The 18861-nt window shown below is 39.2% G+C and overlaps 1 protein-coding gene across 2 annotated transcripts in view; it reads left to right on the plus strand.

The window, feature by feature from the left end:
• The window catches only part of PPM1B (protein phosphatase, Mg2+/Mn2+ dependent 1B), a 61574-nt gene that overhangs the window by 31056 nt on the left and 11657 nt on the right, over window positions 1-18861 (plus strand). For both annotated transcript variants that reach the window (XM_066546503.1, XM_066546502.1), the window contains exons 3-5: window positions 8925-9788; window positions 11662-11779; window positions 17589-17700. In XM_066546503.1, the coding sequence (XP_066402600.1) occupies window positions 8943-9788; window positions 11662-11779; window positions 17589-17700 (1076 nt within the window). In that variant the 5' untranslated portion in view covers window positions 8925-8942. The remainder of the gene's footprint in view (window positions 1-8924; window positions 9789-11661; window positions 11780-17588; window positions 17701-18861) is intronic.

Genomic DNA, 18861 nt, shown 5'->3' on the forward strand with positions numbered 1-18861 from the left:
CTGTGTTTCCACCCCTGGAATTCCAGGTGTGCTGGATGGGCCTGCACTCTATTGCCAGTGGCTTGAGAAAACTGCACTAGCGGTATCAATTGTGCTTGGCTGCCTCTAACTCCAGTTTGTATTGAAGTTCCAGCAGGTCTGGCACAGCTGGACTCAGAGGTGGCACGGCTTTGTCCAGGCCATGACAGCATACCGTTAGTCTACACTGGCCATATGGGACTGTTAGAGGGTGAGTGATTCCTGCTGATTGCTCCTTGCCTCTCCATATGGCAAATCAACTTATGGATGGTGTCAGGGTGTCTTGGTTGGTGTGATTCCGTGTCCAGTGCACCATTGTGATGGCACCTGTTGTTCTTTGACCACACCAGAAGTGTCCTCTGGGAGATGGGATGAGGTAGATAGCTGTTTCATTTCTACTGTCTCCAAGGCAGCTATAGCAAAAGCCCAGCAGTACCTTTTGAGTCCTTGGAAGCACACCCTTGTGAGGCAGTCTAGGCAAAGGATGCTCTGGAGCCTCAGGGCCAGTCACAATGGAGTGCTTTTGCCACTCATTCCCTGTCAGGCTCACTTTCACCTCCAACAGAGTTAGCTGTTGGGATTGCCCTGCCACTCCAGAAACAGAGATGGTGCCTGCCCCTGTGCAGCAGTGTTTGCTGGAGCCTTTGACTCCTGTGGCTCTGCTGTGCAAGGTCATCCAATCCACATGGTCCACTAAACCCAGCTGTTTCTTTCCTCCACCTGGCTGGAGGCAGGGCCCCTCCAGTCCTGGTTGTAGTATCCAGTTCTAGGCCCCTCAGTTTGGGAAGGATGTTGAGACGCTTGAGCGGGTCTGGAGGGGGGCAACAAGGCTGGTGAGGGGCTTGGAACACAAGCCCTGTGAGGAACAACTGAGGGAGCTGGGGTTGTTTAGCCTGGAGAAAAGGAGACTCAGAGGTGACCTTAGCACTCTCTACAACTTCCTGAAAGGTGGCTGTAGTCAGGTGGGCATTGGTCTCTTTCACAGGACAGCAACTCAGAATGAAAGGACGCAGCCTTAAGCTGAGCCGGGGGAAATATAGATTGGATATTAGGAAAAAGTTTTTTACAGAAAGGATGATCAAGTACTGGAATGGTCTGCCTGGGAAAGTGGTAGAGTCCATCCCTGGATGGGTTTAAAAAAAGACTGGATGTGGCACTTGGTGCCATGGTCTAGTTGAGGTGGTACAGTCTGGGGTAGACTTGATGATCTTAAAGGTCTCTTGCAACCTTGTGATTTGGTGTGATTCTGTGTATTCACTGTTTATTCACTTCTTGTAAATGTGAATCAGAGTCCCTTGAAGATCAGGAGTAAGAGTAGCCCCTCTGCTCTGGGGAACTGTCCACTAGAGACTGGAGCAGCAATGTCCTGCAATAATCCTCTCTCGTGAGTTTCCTTGCTATTTCCCTACTCATGCCTCTAGGGTCAAGGTAGATCTTTCCATCCCACTTCCTCATGTCCTCTGTGTGGTCACACAGGGTGGCCTGTGCTGTTTATGCTTACTTCTAATAGTGGAACACTGGTCCATATAGGTGGGGAATAGGATGCATAAAGCCTTCCTTGCCCACAGCCAAGATACAGGCCTGTAGTGAGGAAGAGGCATTTTGTTTGTATTATGGGAGTTGGCCAATTTGTCCACCATTTGTCCCTCTCAATCTTTCCAGGTCATTACTGCCAATGAGTTGGTGTATGACAATGGTGCATCCCATTCCACCACATGGGTTGTGTACACTTTTCTTCATCTGGGTGTTTGGATAACTGCTTGTTGTTATCATCCACATCACCATAAATCATCATAAATCCATATCATCATAAATCTCCTCCAGCATGGCTAATTGCCTCAGATACTGGACCATGGACCTCTATCCATGACAGTCCACTTGCCTGGGTGGCATAATGTGTTCCTTAAAGGAATAACTTTCCTTCATACCTGGAGTCACTTCCAGAGGCTGAGGGCTTGTGCCCCTTTTCCAGTTCCTTGGTTAACGCCTACCTCTGTAGAATGGGATGCCAGCTGTTTGGCTTCTCTATCCTCTAATTCCAGTTTACTGGGCCTGTTATTTCAGCATTGGAGCAACCAGTGATACCCTTGCCTGGATGATGGTTGGAATCTTTTTGCATATGTCACAGCTTACTCAAAGATAGGGATCAGATGATTAACTATATCTTTTATTTGTTTGTGGCCTCTTCCCCTACCTCTTCTCATTATAGCCCTGCTGCTTCATCCCTCACTAAATGAGCTCACCTTTGCATATCTCTCTCCTTATGTATAGCAGGGGCTGATACAGGCACGATTTGGTGCTTTGGTTCAACCACAGTGCCTGTCTCTGGGGTTGGAGTAGCCCCTGCGCCCATCATTTTCCCATCACATCCAGAGGCCTTTTTTTCCCTCAGGGGTACTGTACAGTCCTGAGCATGGCTCAGTAGGCCTGGGTCAGGCTGCAGCACGGTGCTATGGGTTTTGCATCTCTGGAATTTCCAAGGTGGCAGCATAGTTTCTCCCAATATTTAACTAGTCTTTCCAGATTTTGTACTCGTTCAGGGCTGAAGTTCCAAAGCACTGGAGGTACCCATTGTCCTAGGCACTTGCCCATACTATCCCCCACACCTTGCCACTTATCACTATCCAGCCTCAGAGCAGATCCCTGTGGGTGGCATTCTGAAAGAATTGTTGATCCTATAACAAGACCTTGAACACATTCAGAAGACACAGCAATAAGAATGCTGGTTTGAACATCCCAAGGATATTAAAAATTCCCAAGTGCTGTTTTAATTGGCCTAGAGGAGAATATCTGTCTCCCTCATGGATTGGGTCTCTGAGAAGAGTTAAAAGTTGTAATTATTAGTAGTTTCCTATAGATGGCTCCCAAAGTCTGGAGATGTGGGCAGTGCTGAGTACAAATACCAGATCAGTTTCACGAGTGGCAATTCTGTCATATTATGAGACCGTGTTACAGAGTACAACAACATAACCTTACCCTGTTCCCATGGGTGACAAATAGCTCAAGGGAGCAATATGTACAAATCAAGTATTTTAGAATGCAACTTTACAAACAGGGACACCACACCAACTTGGGGAGCAAATACATCACCACTGTGACCCGTGATTAATGTAATGAGTACTTACAAGAAATTTCTTCTGATATGTTCTAGTCAGATTTGTCATTATCTCAACCCATTGTGCCCTGTGTTGGACACCAGAAATATGTCATGATTTAACCCCATCCAGCAACTGTGTGCCACACAGCTGCTCACTCACTACCCTGACCCAGTCTGATGGAAGAGAGAATTCAGAAGAATAAAAGTGAGAAAACTTATGGGTTCTGATAAAGACAGTTTAAAGGGACAGAAAAGGAAGAAAATCATAATAATGAAAGAATTAAAAAGAACTGAGGCACAATGCAGTTGCTTGTGATTCACTGACCAATGCCCAGCCAGTTCCCAAGTGGTAGCCCTGGCCAGCTTTCCTCCCAGTTTATATATTAAGCATGATGTCATATAGTATGGAATATCCCTTTGGCTAGTTTGGGCCAGCTGTCCTGGCTGTGTCCCTCATGACTTCTTGTGCCCCTCCCACCTCCTGGCAGAGTATGAGAGCTGTCAAATCCTTGACTTAGTATAGCTAACAGTACTTAGCAACAGCTAAAAACCTCAGTGAGTTATCAACATTACTCTCATACTGTATCCAAACCACAACTCTGAACCAGCTACTAGGAAGACAATTAACTCTATCCCAGCTCAAGTCAGGACAGCTCTGACCTTTATGACAGTCATTAAATAAATATTTCTGCCTGCTAAATGTAAATCTAAATTAAGAGGAGCATGCATTTCACTTAAAGTAGCTGCCTATTTCCCTTTTATGATATAGTACAAAACAATGAATATCTATACCTGAGCAAGAACTATTTGTCAATTTTTAAGTAGATCTTTGGAGAAAATCAGCAGTTGGAGTTGTCTGTCTTTTAAATGCAAACACAAGCTTGTGCACAGCTAAATTTAAGGCTCTTTCCTATATGGCTTATCTAATACTGAAGAGTCTTCACTGTGTAGCTGGGGCAGAAAGGATATTGATCATGAGTTTTTCTTGCACGTCAGAGGACATGACTTTTGCCTTCATTCCTCTGTACCTCAAAAGGATAGATGTTTTTGGTTTCCTGAGTCTGAATTGTTGCCTGTATATGAGATAAGGACCTCAAGTAAGATTTCACTCTTGTAGAAAACATTAGAGAAAAATACAGGTTGTACCTTCACAGAAGTAAGCTTTGGGCTGGATTTTTGCTCTGGAATGTCAGCTTTTGTTGGAGACTTGTTTCCGTGAACTCTCTTGAAAATGACTCAGCTATTGATCTAAGACTAGAGATGAACAATGTGCACTGGAGAGATAGTTGGAGTCTCTGCTTTGGTAGTGTATTGCTCAGATTCAACTTCTTCTTTGCCAGAGAGGGGCAAAGGCCAGTAATTTCTTCCTATAAAGAAATTTCTCCTCTGTAAAGGCATTCCAAAAGCCTTTGAGCCTTGGTGATTATTGGTCCTGCCAGGCAGTAGATTAAAAAAAAAAATAATTGATTATTATTGCTTTCTTTTGTTCCAGCCTTTTCCAGGGTTGGAAAGACTACAAGGAGAAGAGAGTTCTAGGGTTTGGTCTGGGTAATATATGGTGTTTTAAAGAATGGTCTGTGGAGCATGGGCAAGAACTAAGGCTTTCTCCAGTTTCAAGAAAATTTTGGGAATTAAAATACACACGGTCTTCCTGATTTTGAAAGTTTCAACTAATAATTTTATGTGGGGTAAATATTTTCACCACAAGGAAATTAATGTTTTCTCAAACTAATCTGTTATTCAATTAAATTTCATACAAAAATGAGATCTTTGGAAAATAAATCTCAAGACTGAAGGGTTCTGAATTTTTGAGTTTATGCTGATTAAAGCCATGACTGAATTACTGTCTTGCAGGTGGGTTCTTCATCTGTTCTGCTGACTGTGTTTTATCTTGAGACTAAGTCTTTCTCCACAAAGATGTTTGGGGCTTAATGCCTTAACTCCCTCAGTAATGTTGAGATGGTTTGACTAAGAGGAAGGACGACGAAGTCTTATTTAAAAACTTGAGCAGTGGAAGGGTGTACATGCTTAAAATATGTGATAGGAGTGAGTGGTCAGTTAGCCCAAGGGCAGGCCTTAGCAGTAGATGGATCCTGGTAGGCTGGACCAGTGTTGTGATGTAACCACAGGAGGTATAATCCAGTACCTGGGTGTTCTGGTTTGAAAGCAAAACCAGTGAGAGACTCCAAGTCAAATACAATTTATTAGGAAAAGGGAAAAGAAAACCAAAATACATGCAATAATACAAAAGCAAAAAACACTGACAAAGTCAGAATACAACCTGACACCCCGTTGGTCAGGGCGTTGGTAGCAGTCCAGTTGGATTGGTGGCTGCAGTCCTCCTGGAGTGGCAAATGTGGTTCTGTTGGAGCAGTGATCCTGTAGAAAGGGTGTAGTCTTCCTCTGAAGATCCAGTGGAAAAGATACCCATTCTTCTGGGAATCCAGTGGAAAGACTGACTGTTCTGTCCCAAACCCTAGGTTATATCCAGGTGGGGATTCTTAGCTCCCCCCCCTGGGTGGAGCATCTCACAATTGGCTGTTATCATTCTGCGAGTCACGTGGTGAGTCCATTAAATAGAAATGGCTCCTGAAGGGATTTATCTCTGAGTCATGGGGAAAGGCATTGATGGGCCCATTAACAGCAGATAAGGAAGATGGGCTCCTCCTGGTTTTCAGCAGCTCTTGAGGATGGGAATAGAATACATCTTTATATTGTATCCTAGGACACTGGAATAAAGTCACCTTGTCCCTCTATACAGCCAGGCTGATGACTCTCAAGGAATGAGCTTTGCCAAAGAGCCCAGGGATGGGTTCTGATGCTGAAGCAGGACAAATGTGTTGAACATTAGAGAGCAGTGTGTCTGAAGGGGGGAAAGTTTGGTACCTGTCAGAAAAGGTGTATCAGCATTCTGGGAGAAGTGATGGTTCTCCTCTGTTAGGAGCTCGTGAGGCTGCGTTGGGAATGCAGCATGGGCTGCTCACCTCCCAGTACAAGAAAGGCACAGACATGGAGAAGCACTCTGTTACTGGGGGTTCAGAGCCCATGATGGGTGAGAAGGGGGAGATAGGAGTTTGTTCAGTGTGGAGGAGGAAAGGCCAAGCTGTCTTCCAACAATGTCTCTGAAGTTGCAACCTCATGGGAGGGATAGAGAAGGTAACGCGGTGTTCCTCCAGGAGATGTGTGGTGAAAGCCTGTGAGTCAAAGGACACAAGCTGATTCCCAGACTTACTGATAGCAAGTCAATCTCTGCATCCTTTATTTGCAATATTAAATGGGATATTTAGAATATTAAGATCATAGTCTTGAGTAGTGTGGTTTTCTTTCTGTCAATCTCTGCATCCTTTATTTGCAATATTAAATGGGATATTTAGAATATTAAGATCATAGTCTTGAGTAGTGTGGTTTTCTTATTTTCCGGTTTGCTGTAAGTTGTAAAAAAGTGAACCTACTTATGAAGCAAGTAAAACTAAGGTGTGACACTTGCCTTTGGTGGTTGTTTTTTTTTAATTGTGTTTTGTTTTACAGCTATAAAACACAACACAATACTGAGCTCACAGGCCTTTGCAAGTACATAGGTTTTGATCTTTTTTCTCAGTCACATTATGTCTTCCACATTTTTGATTGTAAGAATGCAATGACATACTTAGTACAATTAAAGGAATTTCATAGAAGGTGTGAAGTATTGGAGAGTATCTGGCATTTTGGCAGCATTTCAGTCCTGTATGACAGTTTTACTGGTAAGACTGTTTTGTGTGCTTTTAAAATAGTTTTATATTGTGTGTAATTGTGAATAAGTGATTGTGAGATACAAGAATCCTTTCACAAGTCTGTTTTACTGATGTTACTTGCACTATTAAACTATCTGGAACTTGTTCAGCTCTTAACTGAGAATATTGGTTGCTGAGAACTCTGTTTTGTGGTGGTGTGTTGCACTGTCTTGCTTACCCTCTGACACACATTAATTTTGTTTGTTTTCAAAGCAAAATCAGATGCTCTGAGAGAAGAGGTTGTGCAGAGTTTTGAGTAGGTATTGCAGTGATGGATACACTTGGTGTGTCCTTTCCATTGATTCACAGTGTTACAAAAAACTGCTGAGCAAACTGTTGGGATCTTCAGCATTGCATGGAGATCATTGTAGCAGAGAGGTAGTGTGAAGTTTGGTTTATCTGTGTGTGGTCCGCTGTATACTTGTTTAGGTGAAGAGAATGGTGGGAGTAAGGATTAATTAATCTCTTCCTGGCCTGGCAACAAATTCTTAAACTAGAGTTAGTTTAAGTTTATCATGACTCTGTAGATTCTGTAGGTGGGTACTACTGTGTCAGAGATGAATGATTGTTCAGGATCAGTCATGGCAGAATTCTTGCCAATTCTTTTTGGATGAAATTTGCTGTAATTTTCACAATTTAAATCCTTAATAATTTAAGGATTTCGTAGGGTGATGACTTTTAGCGTGGTCTGAAGTTGTGATATGTGAGTTTCTGAGATTAAAGACTATTCTCTCCTGACTTTGTAAAGGGCAAGTTAATTTTTCAGGCCTGTGTATGACACTTGAGTCTAGTACAGGAGAGGGAATCAGAAGTCTTCTAAAGCTTCAATGTAGATTATTCACATTTTACCTGTGAGCTTCTGTTCAGGAGATAGTCTCCAAATACTGAAGAACTTCTAACTTCCTGTGGGTTGTTAACTTCCCTTAGCTCGTATCTCTTGTAATTGAGTAAAATTTGTAATTTATAAAGTTTATGAATTTAAGTTTATTGGAATAAATTCTGAACTTAAAATCTCATGTAAGCACATAAAAGTCTTTCAGGGATGGCTGAGAGTTGAGGTTGTTCAGCCTGGAGAAGCCTGGGCAGATCTTAGAGAGACCTTTAAGTACCTAAAGACAGCATACAAGAAGGCTGCAGAGGGCCTGTTGGCCAAGTGTAGTGATAGGACAAGGGAAATGGCTTCAAACTGTAAGAGGGTAGGTTTGGATTTGAGATAAATTAATTCTCTACTGTGAGTGTGAGACATTGGAAGATGTTGCCCAGAGAAGCTGTAGATGCCCCATCCCTGGAAGTGTTCAAGGCCAGGTCGGAGGGAGCTTTGTGCAGTCTGGTCTAGTGGAAGGTGTCCTTGCCCATGGTGAGAGGGGTTTGAAGAAGATGATGTTTAAAGTTTTTTCCAGTTCAAACCATTCTATGATTCTATAGTAAATATTGAAATGTTGTTTTATGTTGTTAATTTGTTGAAAGATTGCTGTGAGAGTTTTTCTTGTATTTAAGTGGGAATTACTGCCTTGATTCCTTTGGCAGATGGTCTTTGTTCCCCTATGATCACTTTTACCATGCCTTACAAGAATACAGAAGTAGCATAGCACATGCAAAGCTAGCAAGACCAGTCCATTCTGATTTATGAACATGAATTGATTTTCTTCATGCCACAGTAAAACTAGAAAGTAGGAGTTGATATAGTTGTTGTTTTTCCATCATAAATTTGTCTCTGCAGAGGATGACAAAATCAGCAGGGCTGCAAAGGTATGTGAACTATTCTGCCTCCGTATGAGGATTGTTTAATTTTTATGAAGTAGCTCTTCAAAAAAGACAGCACCCCAACAAAAAATACTAAAAATGCATACAGAGGTTTGTAAATTCACACTTCATTCATGTCATGTATCGATTTTTTTTTTCCTCCAATATAGTTGTTGACTTTTGCATGCATGCATGCTTTATTACTTCTTTTATGAAGAAGAAACACAGGAAGCGGACAACAAACCTTATATGGAATGGTGGTTTTATAAATAAGACTTCTTCTCTCTGTTTTCCAGGTTCAATATTGCATAAACATGGGTGCATTTTTGGATAAACCAAAAACTGAAAAACACAATGCTCATGGTGCAGGGAATGGCTTGCGTTACGGCCTCAGCAGTATGCAGGGATGGAGAGTGGAAATGGAAGATGCTCACACAGCTGTTGTGGGTATTCCCCATGGCTTAGAGGACTGGTCCTTTTTTGCTGTCTATGATGGTCACGCGGGATCTCGTGTTGCAAATTACTGCTCCACACACTTATTAGAACACATCACTAACAATGAAGACTTTAGGGCAACAGAAAAACCTGGATCTGCTCTTGAACCTTCAGTGGAAAATGTCAAGAGTGGAATCAGAACTGGCTTTTTGAAAATTGATGAGTATATGCGCAATTTCGCAGACCTCAGAAATGGCATGGACAGAAGTGGCTCAACAGCAGTGGGAGTTATGATTTCACCTGAGCATGTATACTTTATCAACTGTGGTGATTCACGTGCTGTTCTCTATAGGAATGGACAAGTCTGTTTTTCAACACAGGATCACAAACCTTGCAACCCGAGGGAGAAAGAGAGAATCCAGAATGCAGGAGGCAGTGTAATGATTCAGCGTGTTAATGGTTCGTTGGCAGTTTCTCGAGCACTGGGGGACTATGACTACAAATGTGTTGACGGTAAAGGCCCCACAGAACAACTTGTTTCTCCAGAGCCTGAGGTGTGTGAAATTTTAAGGGCAGAAGAAGATGAGTTTATCATCCTGGCTTGTGATGGCATCTGGGATGTAATGAGCAATGAAGAGCTCTGTGAATATGTAAAGTCTAGACTTGAAGTATCAGATGACCTGGAAACAGTGTGCAATTGGGTAGTGGACACTTGTTTACATAAGGTATGTAAGTGTTTTCTCCAAACAGCTGTCTAAAATCATCTTCTGGTTAGATGGGTACAGTGTTAACAGCTGTTCCTGGCGTACTGTTGCCCTTCTCCAACTTTTTCCTCAAAGTTCTGTACTCATTTGACTGTATAGAAGAATATACATCCTCACCGTATATGCTTAGAAAGGTGATAGCAATTGCAAAAATAAAGGCTGTTTTTTTCCCCCAGGTAATGCTTGCATATAGTTCCAGTTCTAAACATTGATTCTAAATACAAAATTTGTAAAATTAATCTATTCTGAGCAAGATACTTTGTGGGGTTTTTTGTTCTTTGAAGACGGGTAGTGTTTGTATCCTTTGCATAAAACCAGTGTTGGCACCATCTCCTCTTCAAGGTGTTGTTTGTCTGTCACCTGTGCCCTCAGCTTGTTGTAGCTTAGATGGAGTAACACCACCTTTGCATCTGAGCTTGCTTCCACTCCTCAAATTTAGTTTGTTTGGAGCAAGTACTAGTGGTCTACATATGTTAAATAGGTACTCCATTTCCAACATTCCGTGAAAAGTGCAACTCCTGCTAGTACAAACAGAGTTCCTTTGTTAAGCCACAGACTAAACATGCAACTTTGAGGAATATACTGAAATTCACAACTGTAACTCTGAAGGGTAAGTTGTGTGTTTTTTCCAGAAATAGGGTTGTATTCTGGCATATACCATACAGTGTATGATTGGTTTAAATGCTGTTTAAATTGGTTTAAATTGCTTTTCTGACCAAGAACTCAACCAGCCTTGTTAAAAGGTGGTCACTCTCAGATTCTTTCAGTAAAACTGAGTGCTGGCCACATGTTTATTTTCCAAAGTCAGATCCTGGATCTCTGTAACAACCAGGCTGTGGATTATACCACATAATACTAAGTGATAGGTGTCCTCGTATGCTTGGTACAAAAGGGAATATAGGCTAACTCCTAAGCAGTATTTCTAAAGGAATGCATTCTAATGTACCAAGTTCTTAATTGTTTCAGGAGAAGGATTTGTTGTGATAGATGATTAGAACTATCCAGTAGCTTGGGTTAACAGAGCAGCAGTATGCAGTGACTAATGGCACTTAATATTCTACACAAAAAAAGTGAAGTTGAGATTTGATTTTCAAACCAACCAGTGGTTTAAATTATGATTCTACTGGATTCCCTTGTAAGAGACTTAGAATTGTGTTTTTAAATTTGGCTGTGAATTACAATTTTGAAAATTAAATATGTGCAGGAGAATGGTATCAGTGTGCTGGTAAAGAACTGGCATTAAATTAGTATCTAAAAAAGCCATTGAGTGGTATTTCTGAGCACGTGATAATCTGTAAGGTCAGCTTGGCCATACAGAACAATTATGCTTTATCCTTGCTTCAAGGTGCTGTGTGACACAGGTGCATTCTAATAAACAGACTTGTAATGCATGTAATGGCTTACATGAATACCCTGCAACTAAAAATTAGTTGCTTGAGCTAAGCTATTCTAATAGTATAGGGGAGCATTCTGCGTTTCATTTTGCAGCAGGAGTTGTTTTACAATTTGGCTTAAGGTAACATTATACAAGTATCTAATTTCTGACCTGTTTTATTGATACTATTTTTAAATGGCTGACATGTAGATAAGTCCATTAACTATTTATATTTGAATACTAAGAATATACAGTCAAAATCAGTCAAATTAATTCTATTGAGAGGTGTGGTTGGAACACTGAGAGGTTCTTATTGATGAAAATACAGGATTTTTTCAGGGTGGTTTTTTCCAGGTTTGTCTGTTGCACTATATTTGGAAAAAGTACAAATGTGATTAGAGTAGAAGGATGAAGAATAAGACTAAAGATACTAACTTCTCTTTCTTTTTTGTCATATAGGGGAGTCGTGATAACATGAGTATTGTATTAGTTTGTTTTTCAAATGCTCCTAAGGTCTCAGAGGAGGCAGTGAAAAAAGATGCTGAGTTGGATAAGTACTTGGAATCACGGGTTGAAGGTAAGAAATCTGCTTAGTTCATTAGATAGTGAACAAATCTCAGTTTGATTGTGATAGTGAGCACAGTGTCATAACTATCTTGAGCATGAAAACAAAAACCATGAAAGACATTATGCCACTTTTATGTTAGGTTAAATTCAGACCTGGTTATAACTTTGAACTTATGTATGTCAGGAAGAATGTTTTAGACCATGTGCTTAGTTTATCCTGGTATTCTGCAAACATTTTCTTAATGTGAGCTCTAAGTTTTTAGTGCTGTCTTTGCAAGTTAAAATGCAACTACTGATCTTGCAGAGTGTTGTATCAGCTCAGTAAATTGTGATCTTGCTACTGTCCTGCTTATGAAATATTAAAAGGAATGTACTGTTTGTACTATTTCTTCCCCTTTTCTGTGCAAGTTTTTGACAGAAAGAAAAAGCTGTATTTGGTTTTTGTGTCAGTGTCCCAGTAATCCAAATACTTGGTGTAGCCACCCTAAATTTTAATATGTATTCATGATGGTCTTCAGGTATGAGTTATCTCTGAGCACACAGCTGTTGTGTGTGGTGTCTTTTCCTCTTGTTTAAATGGGATCTAAATTGAACTGGGTTGTATATTTGTAATTTCTCCTGAGATTAGAGAGCCCTAGTGGTCACTCCAAATGCTAACTCTAGGCCTGTTTCTTGGAATTTGGCTTACATCCCAGGTTTCCTAGATGACACTAGTTAAGATAAATACCTGTTATCTTCTGTGTCAGAGTAGAGTACATGAGCTGTTAATAGGCTCTGGGAGAGAGCCAGGAGCAGTTGCCTTCACTGGTAGCAGTCAGGTGTGCACAGTGGTTACAGGTTAATATTCCCAGCTTCTTGGTGGCTGCTCTCTGTTAGCAAAAAGGTGAAAAATATATGGAACTGCAGTGGATTTTATTGCTTTTATAAGTGAATGTTAAGATTAATAGAAAAGCTGTCAAATAACTTGTGATCAGAGTGTCTGGATTAACTAATCATTAACTGATTATTTTTAGCTCTGTTATCACATTTAACTAAATAATAGATATACAAAAAAAAGAGAGTTTGTAGTCCAAAGTGATGTGGGGTCATTTCAAATATAACTCAAAATGATTGTTTAGCTTAAGTGCTACAGAGAAATTAATTGCTCCAAAGCTTGAACTTCTGTTGCTTCAGGTCTAGATTTTTTTTCCCTGCTTGAGTTCCCTGTGTCATTCTTTGTTTTGCTAATTGGAGGGAGTTCAAGGCCTTTAAAAGGCAAGTATTTAGCAAGAAATGACAGTTAGCATGTTTGAGAAATTCTGACAAGGAGTGGAGAAAGTAAATGTAACAGACTTCAGAAGAACTTGAAATATCTATCTGATTTTTAACAAGTTTTTGCATTCATACATTCTATGAAATTGTAATTTTGATACAGTCTCTTTAATTAAAAGGAAAAAAAAATGTGGGGCTGCAGTTTACCTTACACATGCCTTGAATATTACTAGTTCAGAAAGAATAAAGGCCTTAGCAAAATGTTTCAAACCACTAAGCAGCATGAGGACAATTGTTTAGAAATATGTTGGAATTTTTAAAAACAGTATCTGATTTAAAGGTTTAAGTAGTGAGCAGGAATACTTTTGACTTTAAAAAACCCCATGAGGACAAGAGTATCCTCTCAAGTGTTGGAGTTGGTAAAAATTTTGGAAGGTGGAGTTTCTTTTTGGTTAAGACAATTGCCTTAATCAGTTTTGTTTTTATCTTTTAACTTAGTGTAGAAAACAGTGTATAAAGGATTTGTACCTGAAAGGTTTAAACTGTCTGCAACTCTAAAAACATAAAGCCTGATAGATATGTTGTGACACTGATAATACGGATTTATTTAAAATGTCTTTTTAGAGGCTGACTATTCCTCTCAAAAAGCAAATAATGGTGTTTGAACACAAATTAACAAGAACAAAATTAAAAAAGTTTATTACTGAGTTAGCAGCTCAAAAGTTATATGCAGTTGGCTGATAGCCAGTAACAATTATATTTATACCTGTAGTAAAAACATTCTGAAAAATATAAGTTTGTCTTGGAACTACCAAGCTGCAAAGATAGATGTTGTCAAAAATGTAAACTATGAGTTCTCTTGGATACCCTCCACTTTGACTAAGTGACTAATACAAATCAGGGCAACCTTAGAACTTAGTATAGAGTCCTCTGGGACTTCCTGAAGTAATTTTAGTTTGATCACTGGTGTTTGTTCTTAATGAATACACACTGTTCTGTTTCTGTTCTCTTGTGGGCCTTAAATATCAGGCTGACTGTACAAACCTGTCAAACATTTTAGGCAACAGGGTTTTTCACTACTATACTTGGGCATTTTAAGCTCTGGCTCAGGGAGAATAGCAGTGTTTAAGGCATGCTTTTGTTAGATTTAAAAAAGTAAAAAAAAAGTTGAAAATTAATTTAATACTTGCACATGTAACATTTGTGCTCTGTACATTCTGTAAGTGGAATGCTGACATTTTGTATATTTGTATAATGAGCTGAGTTAATAGTTCCCCAAAATCTTTCCAGGGTTCTTAAAAGAGAATTATTGTCTTAATACCTCGAGATACTTTTTTTATTTTAACAGATTGATTAAAAACAAGCTCAGCAAGTCATTGTTTACAGAGATTTCCAGTGGAAGAAATATGTACCCGTGCTCTGTTGCTAGTTGGGGTTTGAGGTTGACGGAATGTGAATGACTGCATTCCAAAGCTGCCACTTGTAGGGTATACTGAAATGCTTAATGAGGTTAAGCTTGTGCTTGAGTCATTTATGACTCTGAGCAGAGCCCTGCTTCTCATTTGAGTCATTTAATTGATCCGTCTCCAAAGCACAGTCACAGAATTACAGGCTGGTTTGGGTTGAAAGGGACTTTAAAGATCATCTAGTTCCAGTGGCTCTGCCCTGGATGGGGCACCTTCCACAGGTGTTTGGGGCAGTTGTGAGGTTATGCTAGGTCACTTTTTTCTTACTGCCCCTTGCAAATACTTTCTGCTCTCTTTTTAAGAGATCCAAAGTTTGGTCCCACAAAGTGAAAACCAGGTACAGAAGTCAGTTCAGTTCTCTGATATGTTTCAGTTTATTTGAAAGAGTGTATCAGAATTGCAGTTATTAACAGACAAACCACAGAACTCCACGACACCCAAGAAACCACTAGCCCCACAAATCATAAGTAGGAGTACATGATCTGTGTAGGCTTAAACAGTCTCACTGATATACTCAGTTTATCCCCTAAGTTGGATGATGCATTTTACATATGTGGAATATACTGTATATAAAACTCATTTGTCATAATCTGATAGCTGGGCATGAAAGGAGGTTCTTCTACATGGAGAATTTGTAATGCTGTCTGGCTGGGGACCTGCATTATATAAAATGGAACTTAAATGTTACCTGAATTTTCAAAATGCCTATCTGTGAATGAAGTGTTAGGCTTTTAGTGAAAAGTGTTTCAGAGATCAAGTAGTAGACTTTGATGTGGACTTTGATGAATATACATATTTAATAATATCAGGAATTATTCTTGCAGTGTCTGAATTATATTAGCAATGCAAGGCTAACTGTAAGGTTATTCTTAACATCACAGAGGTTAAGCTGAAAATTGTAAATACCCATAAATCTGTTTCTGAAAAAATTTGGTTTCTTTCTCTGGTGTCCTTTGTCAAGCACATGCACAGTGTGTACCTGCCAACTGATGTGTAATGACAGTGGGTCATGCATGCTCATTTGCTTTATTCTCAATTTTCTGTTAGGAAGCTTTTTTTTTTTTAAGAGAGGAAACAAGTTCTGGATAAAATTACTCACTCTAATACCAGGAAAATAAAAATATAATCATTAGTTCATCCAGAATTCTTGGTTTGCCACCTTGTAGAAATGGAGAGAAATGCTTATAGTTCAGTTCAGTGCTCCCTGAGAAGTTGTTATGCAGTATAAATGTATATGTTTCTAGTACCAAGAAACATACAGCAATCTTTAGCTGTGTCATTCCTTTTTAAGAAGATATAAAACCCTTATGCTTGCGATAAATATTTAGAAATTTCTTGGATTTTTAGTTTTTCTTATTACTAATTTTTGCTATTTGTCTACTTTTCCTGTGTATAGAACCAGATTTGTTCTTGGTATAAAAAGTATATTTTCATTAGAAATGTTTCCTGTCAAATGTATATCAGGAAAATTATATTATAGCAGTACAATTACTTCTAACTAAGTAGAACTGGACAAAAGGATGCAATTTATAAGAGGAGTTGTGGCTAATTTGTGTGAGCATGTGTGGAAGAAGTGATCAAAATCCTAAGATTTTGGCATACTTACTCAGCTATCACTTCCTTTGCTAGCCATGATTTATCCTTAGTGGATGAATGGATGATAATACACATCCAAGCTTCATGGAACAGTCTTTAATTTTAATCACTTCTAGTAGTAGTGCAGTTATCTTATTCTTTGCACAAATTGTATGGTGCTGGCTTAAAATTGGGACACAGAAGCTTAATAGTGCCTTATTTGTTAGAAGGTAATGTAATTATCCTACAAGTGCTTTGAGGGGTTACAGATGTGCCCCATACAAAGTGGGTGAGTACCTGCCAAGCACTTGGTTCACCTTGGTAGTCCTGAGAGAAGCCTGAATGCCACTTGCTTCTTTAAAAAGTGATAGACATCAATAGATTTAAATCTAGGAAACTTGGGATGAAGGGTTTGAGGTAGGTAGGTGGTGTGCTTTTCTGCTAACTTAAGAAACTCATAAACTGCAGGCTCCATGTCAGTCATCCAGAATATAGTCAATTGTAATAAATGAAATTATTTGTTTCTTATCTTTGGATAGGAGCCAAGATACAGAATGACTGAAGTTTTTTTAGGATGATACTTGAGAGGGTTCATTCTTAATTCTTCTTAAAGAGAATTTTATCTAGAACAATGTCTACAGGAAATAGCACTCCATTCCTTAATTTAGTTGATTTTCAGAAAAAATATTCTCTCTTAAAAATAGAAGACTTGTGCATACAACTCCAAACCTTTTTATGCCATGGTTGAATGAGTAGAGGCTGATGACTGGAAGCTGGTAGCATTACACCTGTGTGAGTGTATATAGAGATATTATACATTCATCCTAATACCAACCCTGATGAAAGACAATATGTGAAGATTTACTTCACTTCAGGTAGTTCTTTTCCAAGCTAGGAGAACTTAGAGGCTAGAAGCACTGGACTTGACTTGAGTTGTATGTCAACTTTGAAAATGGATTATAATTTAAAATTATAATAAAAATAAGTATTTTTAATTATTCCTCATCAGTTCCATATTCTGTTTGGGCCACTTGAGTGCTAATATTATCTATCCATTATGTATCCTCTGGATTGCTTGGTGGTCCAAGTGTTTGTGCACGGGAGATTGAGCCTTTGAGGATACAAGGTGTTACTGGCAGGAAGCGTGCCAGAATCGTGGGAAGCACTGGCTTTATGGCATGCAATGTGTTGCACTGCAAAGGGAAGCTAACTGAAACAGACTCCCAGCTGCTGTTCTGTCTTTTTCAGAGAGAACAGGCTGCTATCTCCAGGGTATTTCATTCAGTTCTCAGTCTCCTTCTGAATTTCTCTTAGATAGTAAGGCTTGATGCATACTGGAATGACAGACTATGAATTTAAGCTCTGTTCTATCATGCAAAGATTGTTAACCTAAAATGCAAACAATGTTTTCCTGTTTACGTGTAACTTTTTCCATAATGCCTCTGTTAAAAAGTGATAATATCTTATATTTCAGTGTCTTAGCCAATGGGTGGTATTAATTCAGGATTTCTTGTGTTTTTAAATTAGAAATTATGGAAAAAGCAGGTGAAGAAGGAATGCCTGATCTTGCTCATGTTATTCGTATTTTAACTGCAGAGAATATCCCTAATTTACCACCAGGAGGTGGTTTAGCTGGCAAGTGAGTACAGAACTAGAATTTCTTGAACTGTTAAATTCACTGACATTCTTTCATTTAATGTTTTAAAGTTTTCTTATTGTAATAGCTATACTCAAATCAAGATTTTTATGTTTGAACTTAGTTTTACCTTTTGCAGTATATAGACTTTTGTGTCATTGTTCCCATTCCAGAATGGTAAAGAGGAAACACATAATCATATTATATACAACATATTAATTTATACCTAACAATTTATTATTTCCATGTGGCCATTTAAAAGAAAAATATATATTTTCTTGGCTTTTTACTGCTTTACTACATTTGTTAAGAGCTATCAAACATATCAAAATGAATATCAATAATGCCAGGAGATCAGTTTTCCTGATGTCATGTTTTCCCAACCACACGGTTGTGGAAATGTCCATTATAAGCTTGGAACAGTACTTATTTGCTCAGCAAACATTCTCATGAGAAAATTGTTTTTATTTGTTTAGTCTGAAACTGAATGGTAGGTAACTGAGAATATTGAACTAGAATATGCATCTTAAAACTCAACAGGAATAAACCTTCAGCAATTACATTGGCTTTGTGGGGAGCCCAGTGGTGATGTTCTGGCAACCTATAACTTGAGGATTTTAGTGAAAAGAATTCAGGATTGCATAAACAATTGTTAATCTGGAATTCCCCAGACAGTAGGACTGATCATTGTTCCCTGGCATAGAGCATGTTGTTTCTGGAATATTCGCATTTTACAAAATACGAAGTCCTGCCCTCTGAGCATTTGTGTATGTGTACATCTACTTTCATTGCATGTACTTGTTAATGAGCACTGTTTGCCATGATTATATCTCTCTGGCCTTGGAAGTATCATTCTGGGTCTTTTTCTCCACTTGTGTACATTCCGGGCATTCAGAGTAGTTTTGGTTTGCCTGTTCTTCTTGGTGCCTCCCAACTACTGTGTTTTGTTGTTTTGCTCATTAATAACTACATCATGTACTGCTGCACTGTTCTGGACGCCTGACATATAAATTCTGTTTTAATTTGTTGTGAACCAGGTTTTGTTTTTCATATACTTGGTTCAGAATTTGCATTTTGGTGCCTTTCTCTTCATCTTGACTTTTAAAGTCCCCTGACTTCAGGAGTGTACCTGCAGTTTCTTTCAAGAAAATGTTAAGTAACTTA

Source organism: Molothrus aeneus, chromosome 3 (assembly GCF_037042795.1).
Source record: "Molothrus aeneus isolate 106 chromosome 3, BPBGC_Maene_1.0, whole genome shotgun sequence".
Lineage (NCBI taxonomy): Eukaryota > Metazoa > Chordata > Aves > Passeriformes > Icteridae > Molothrus > Molothrus aeneus.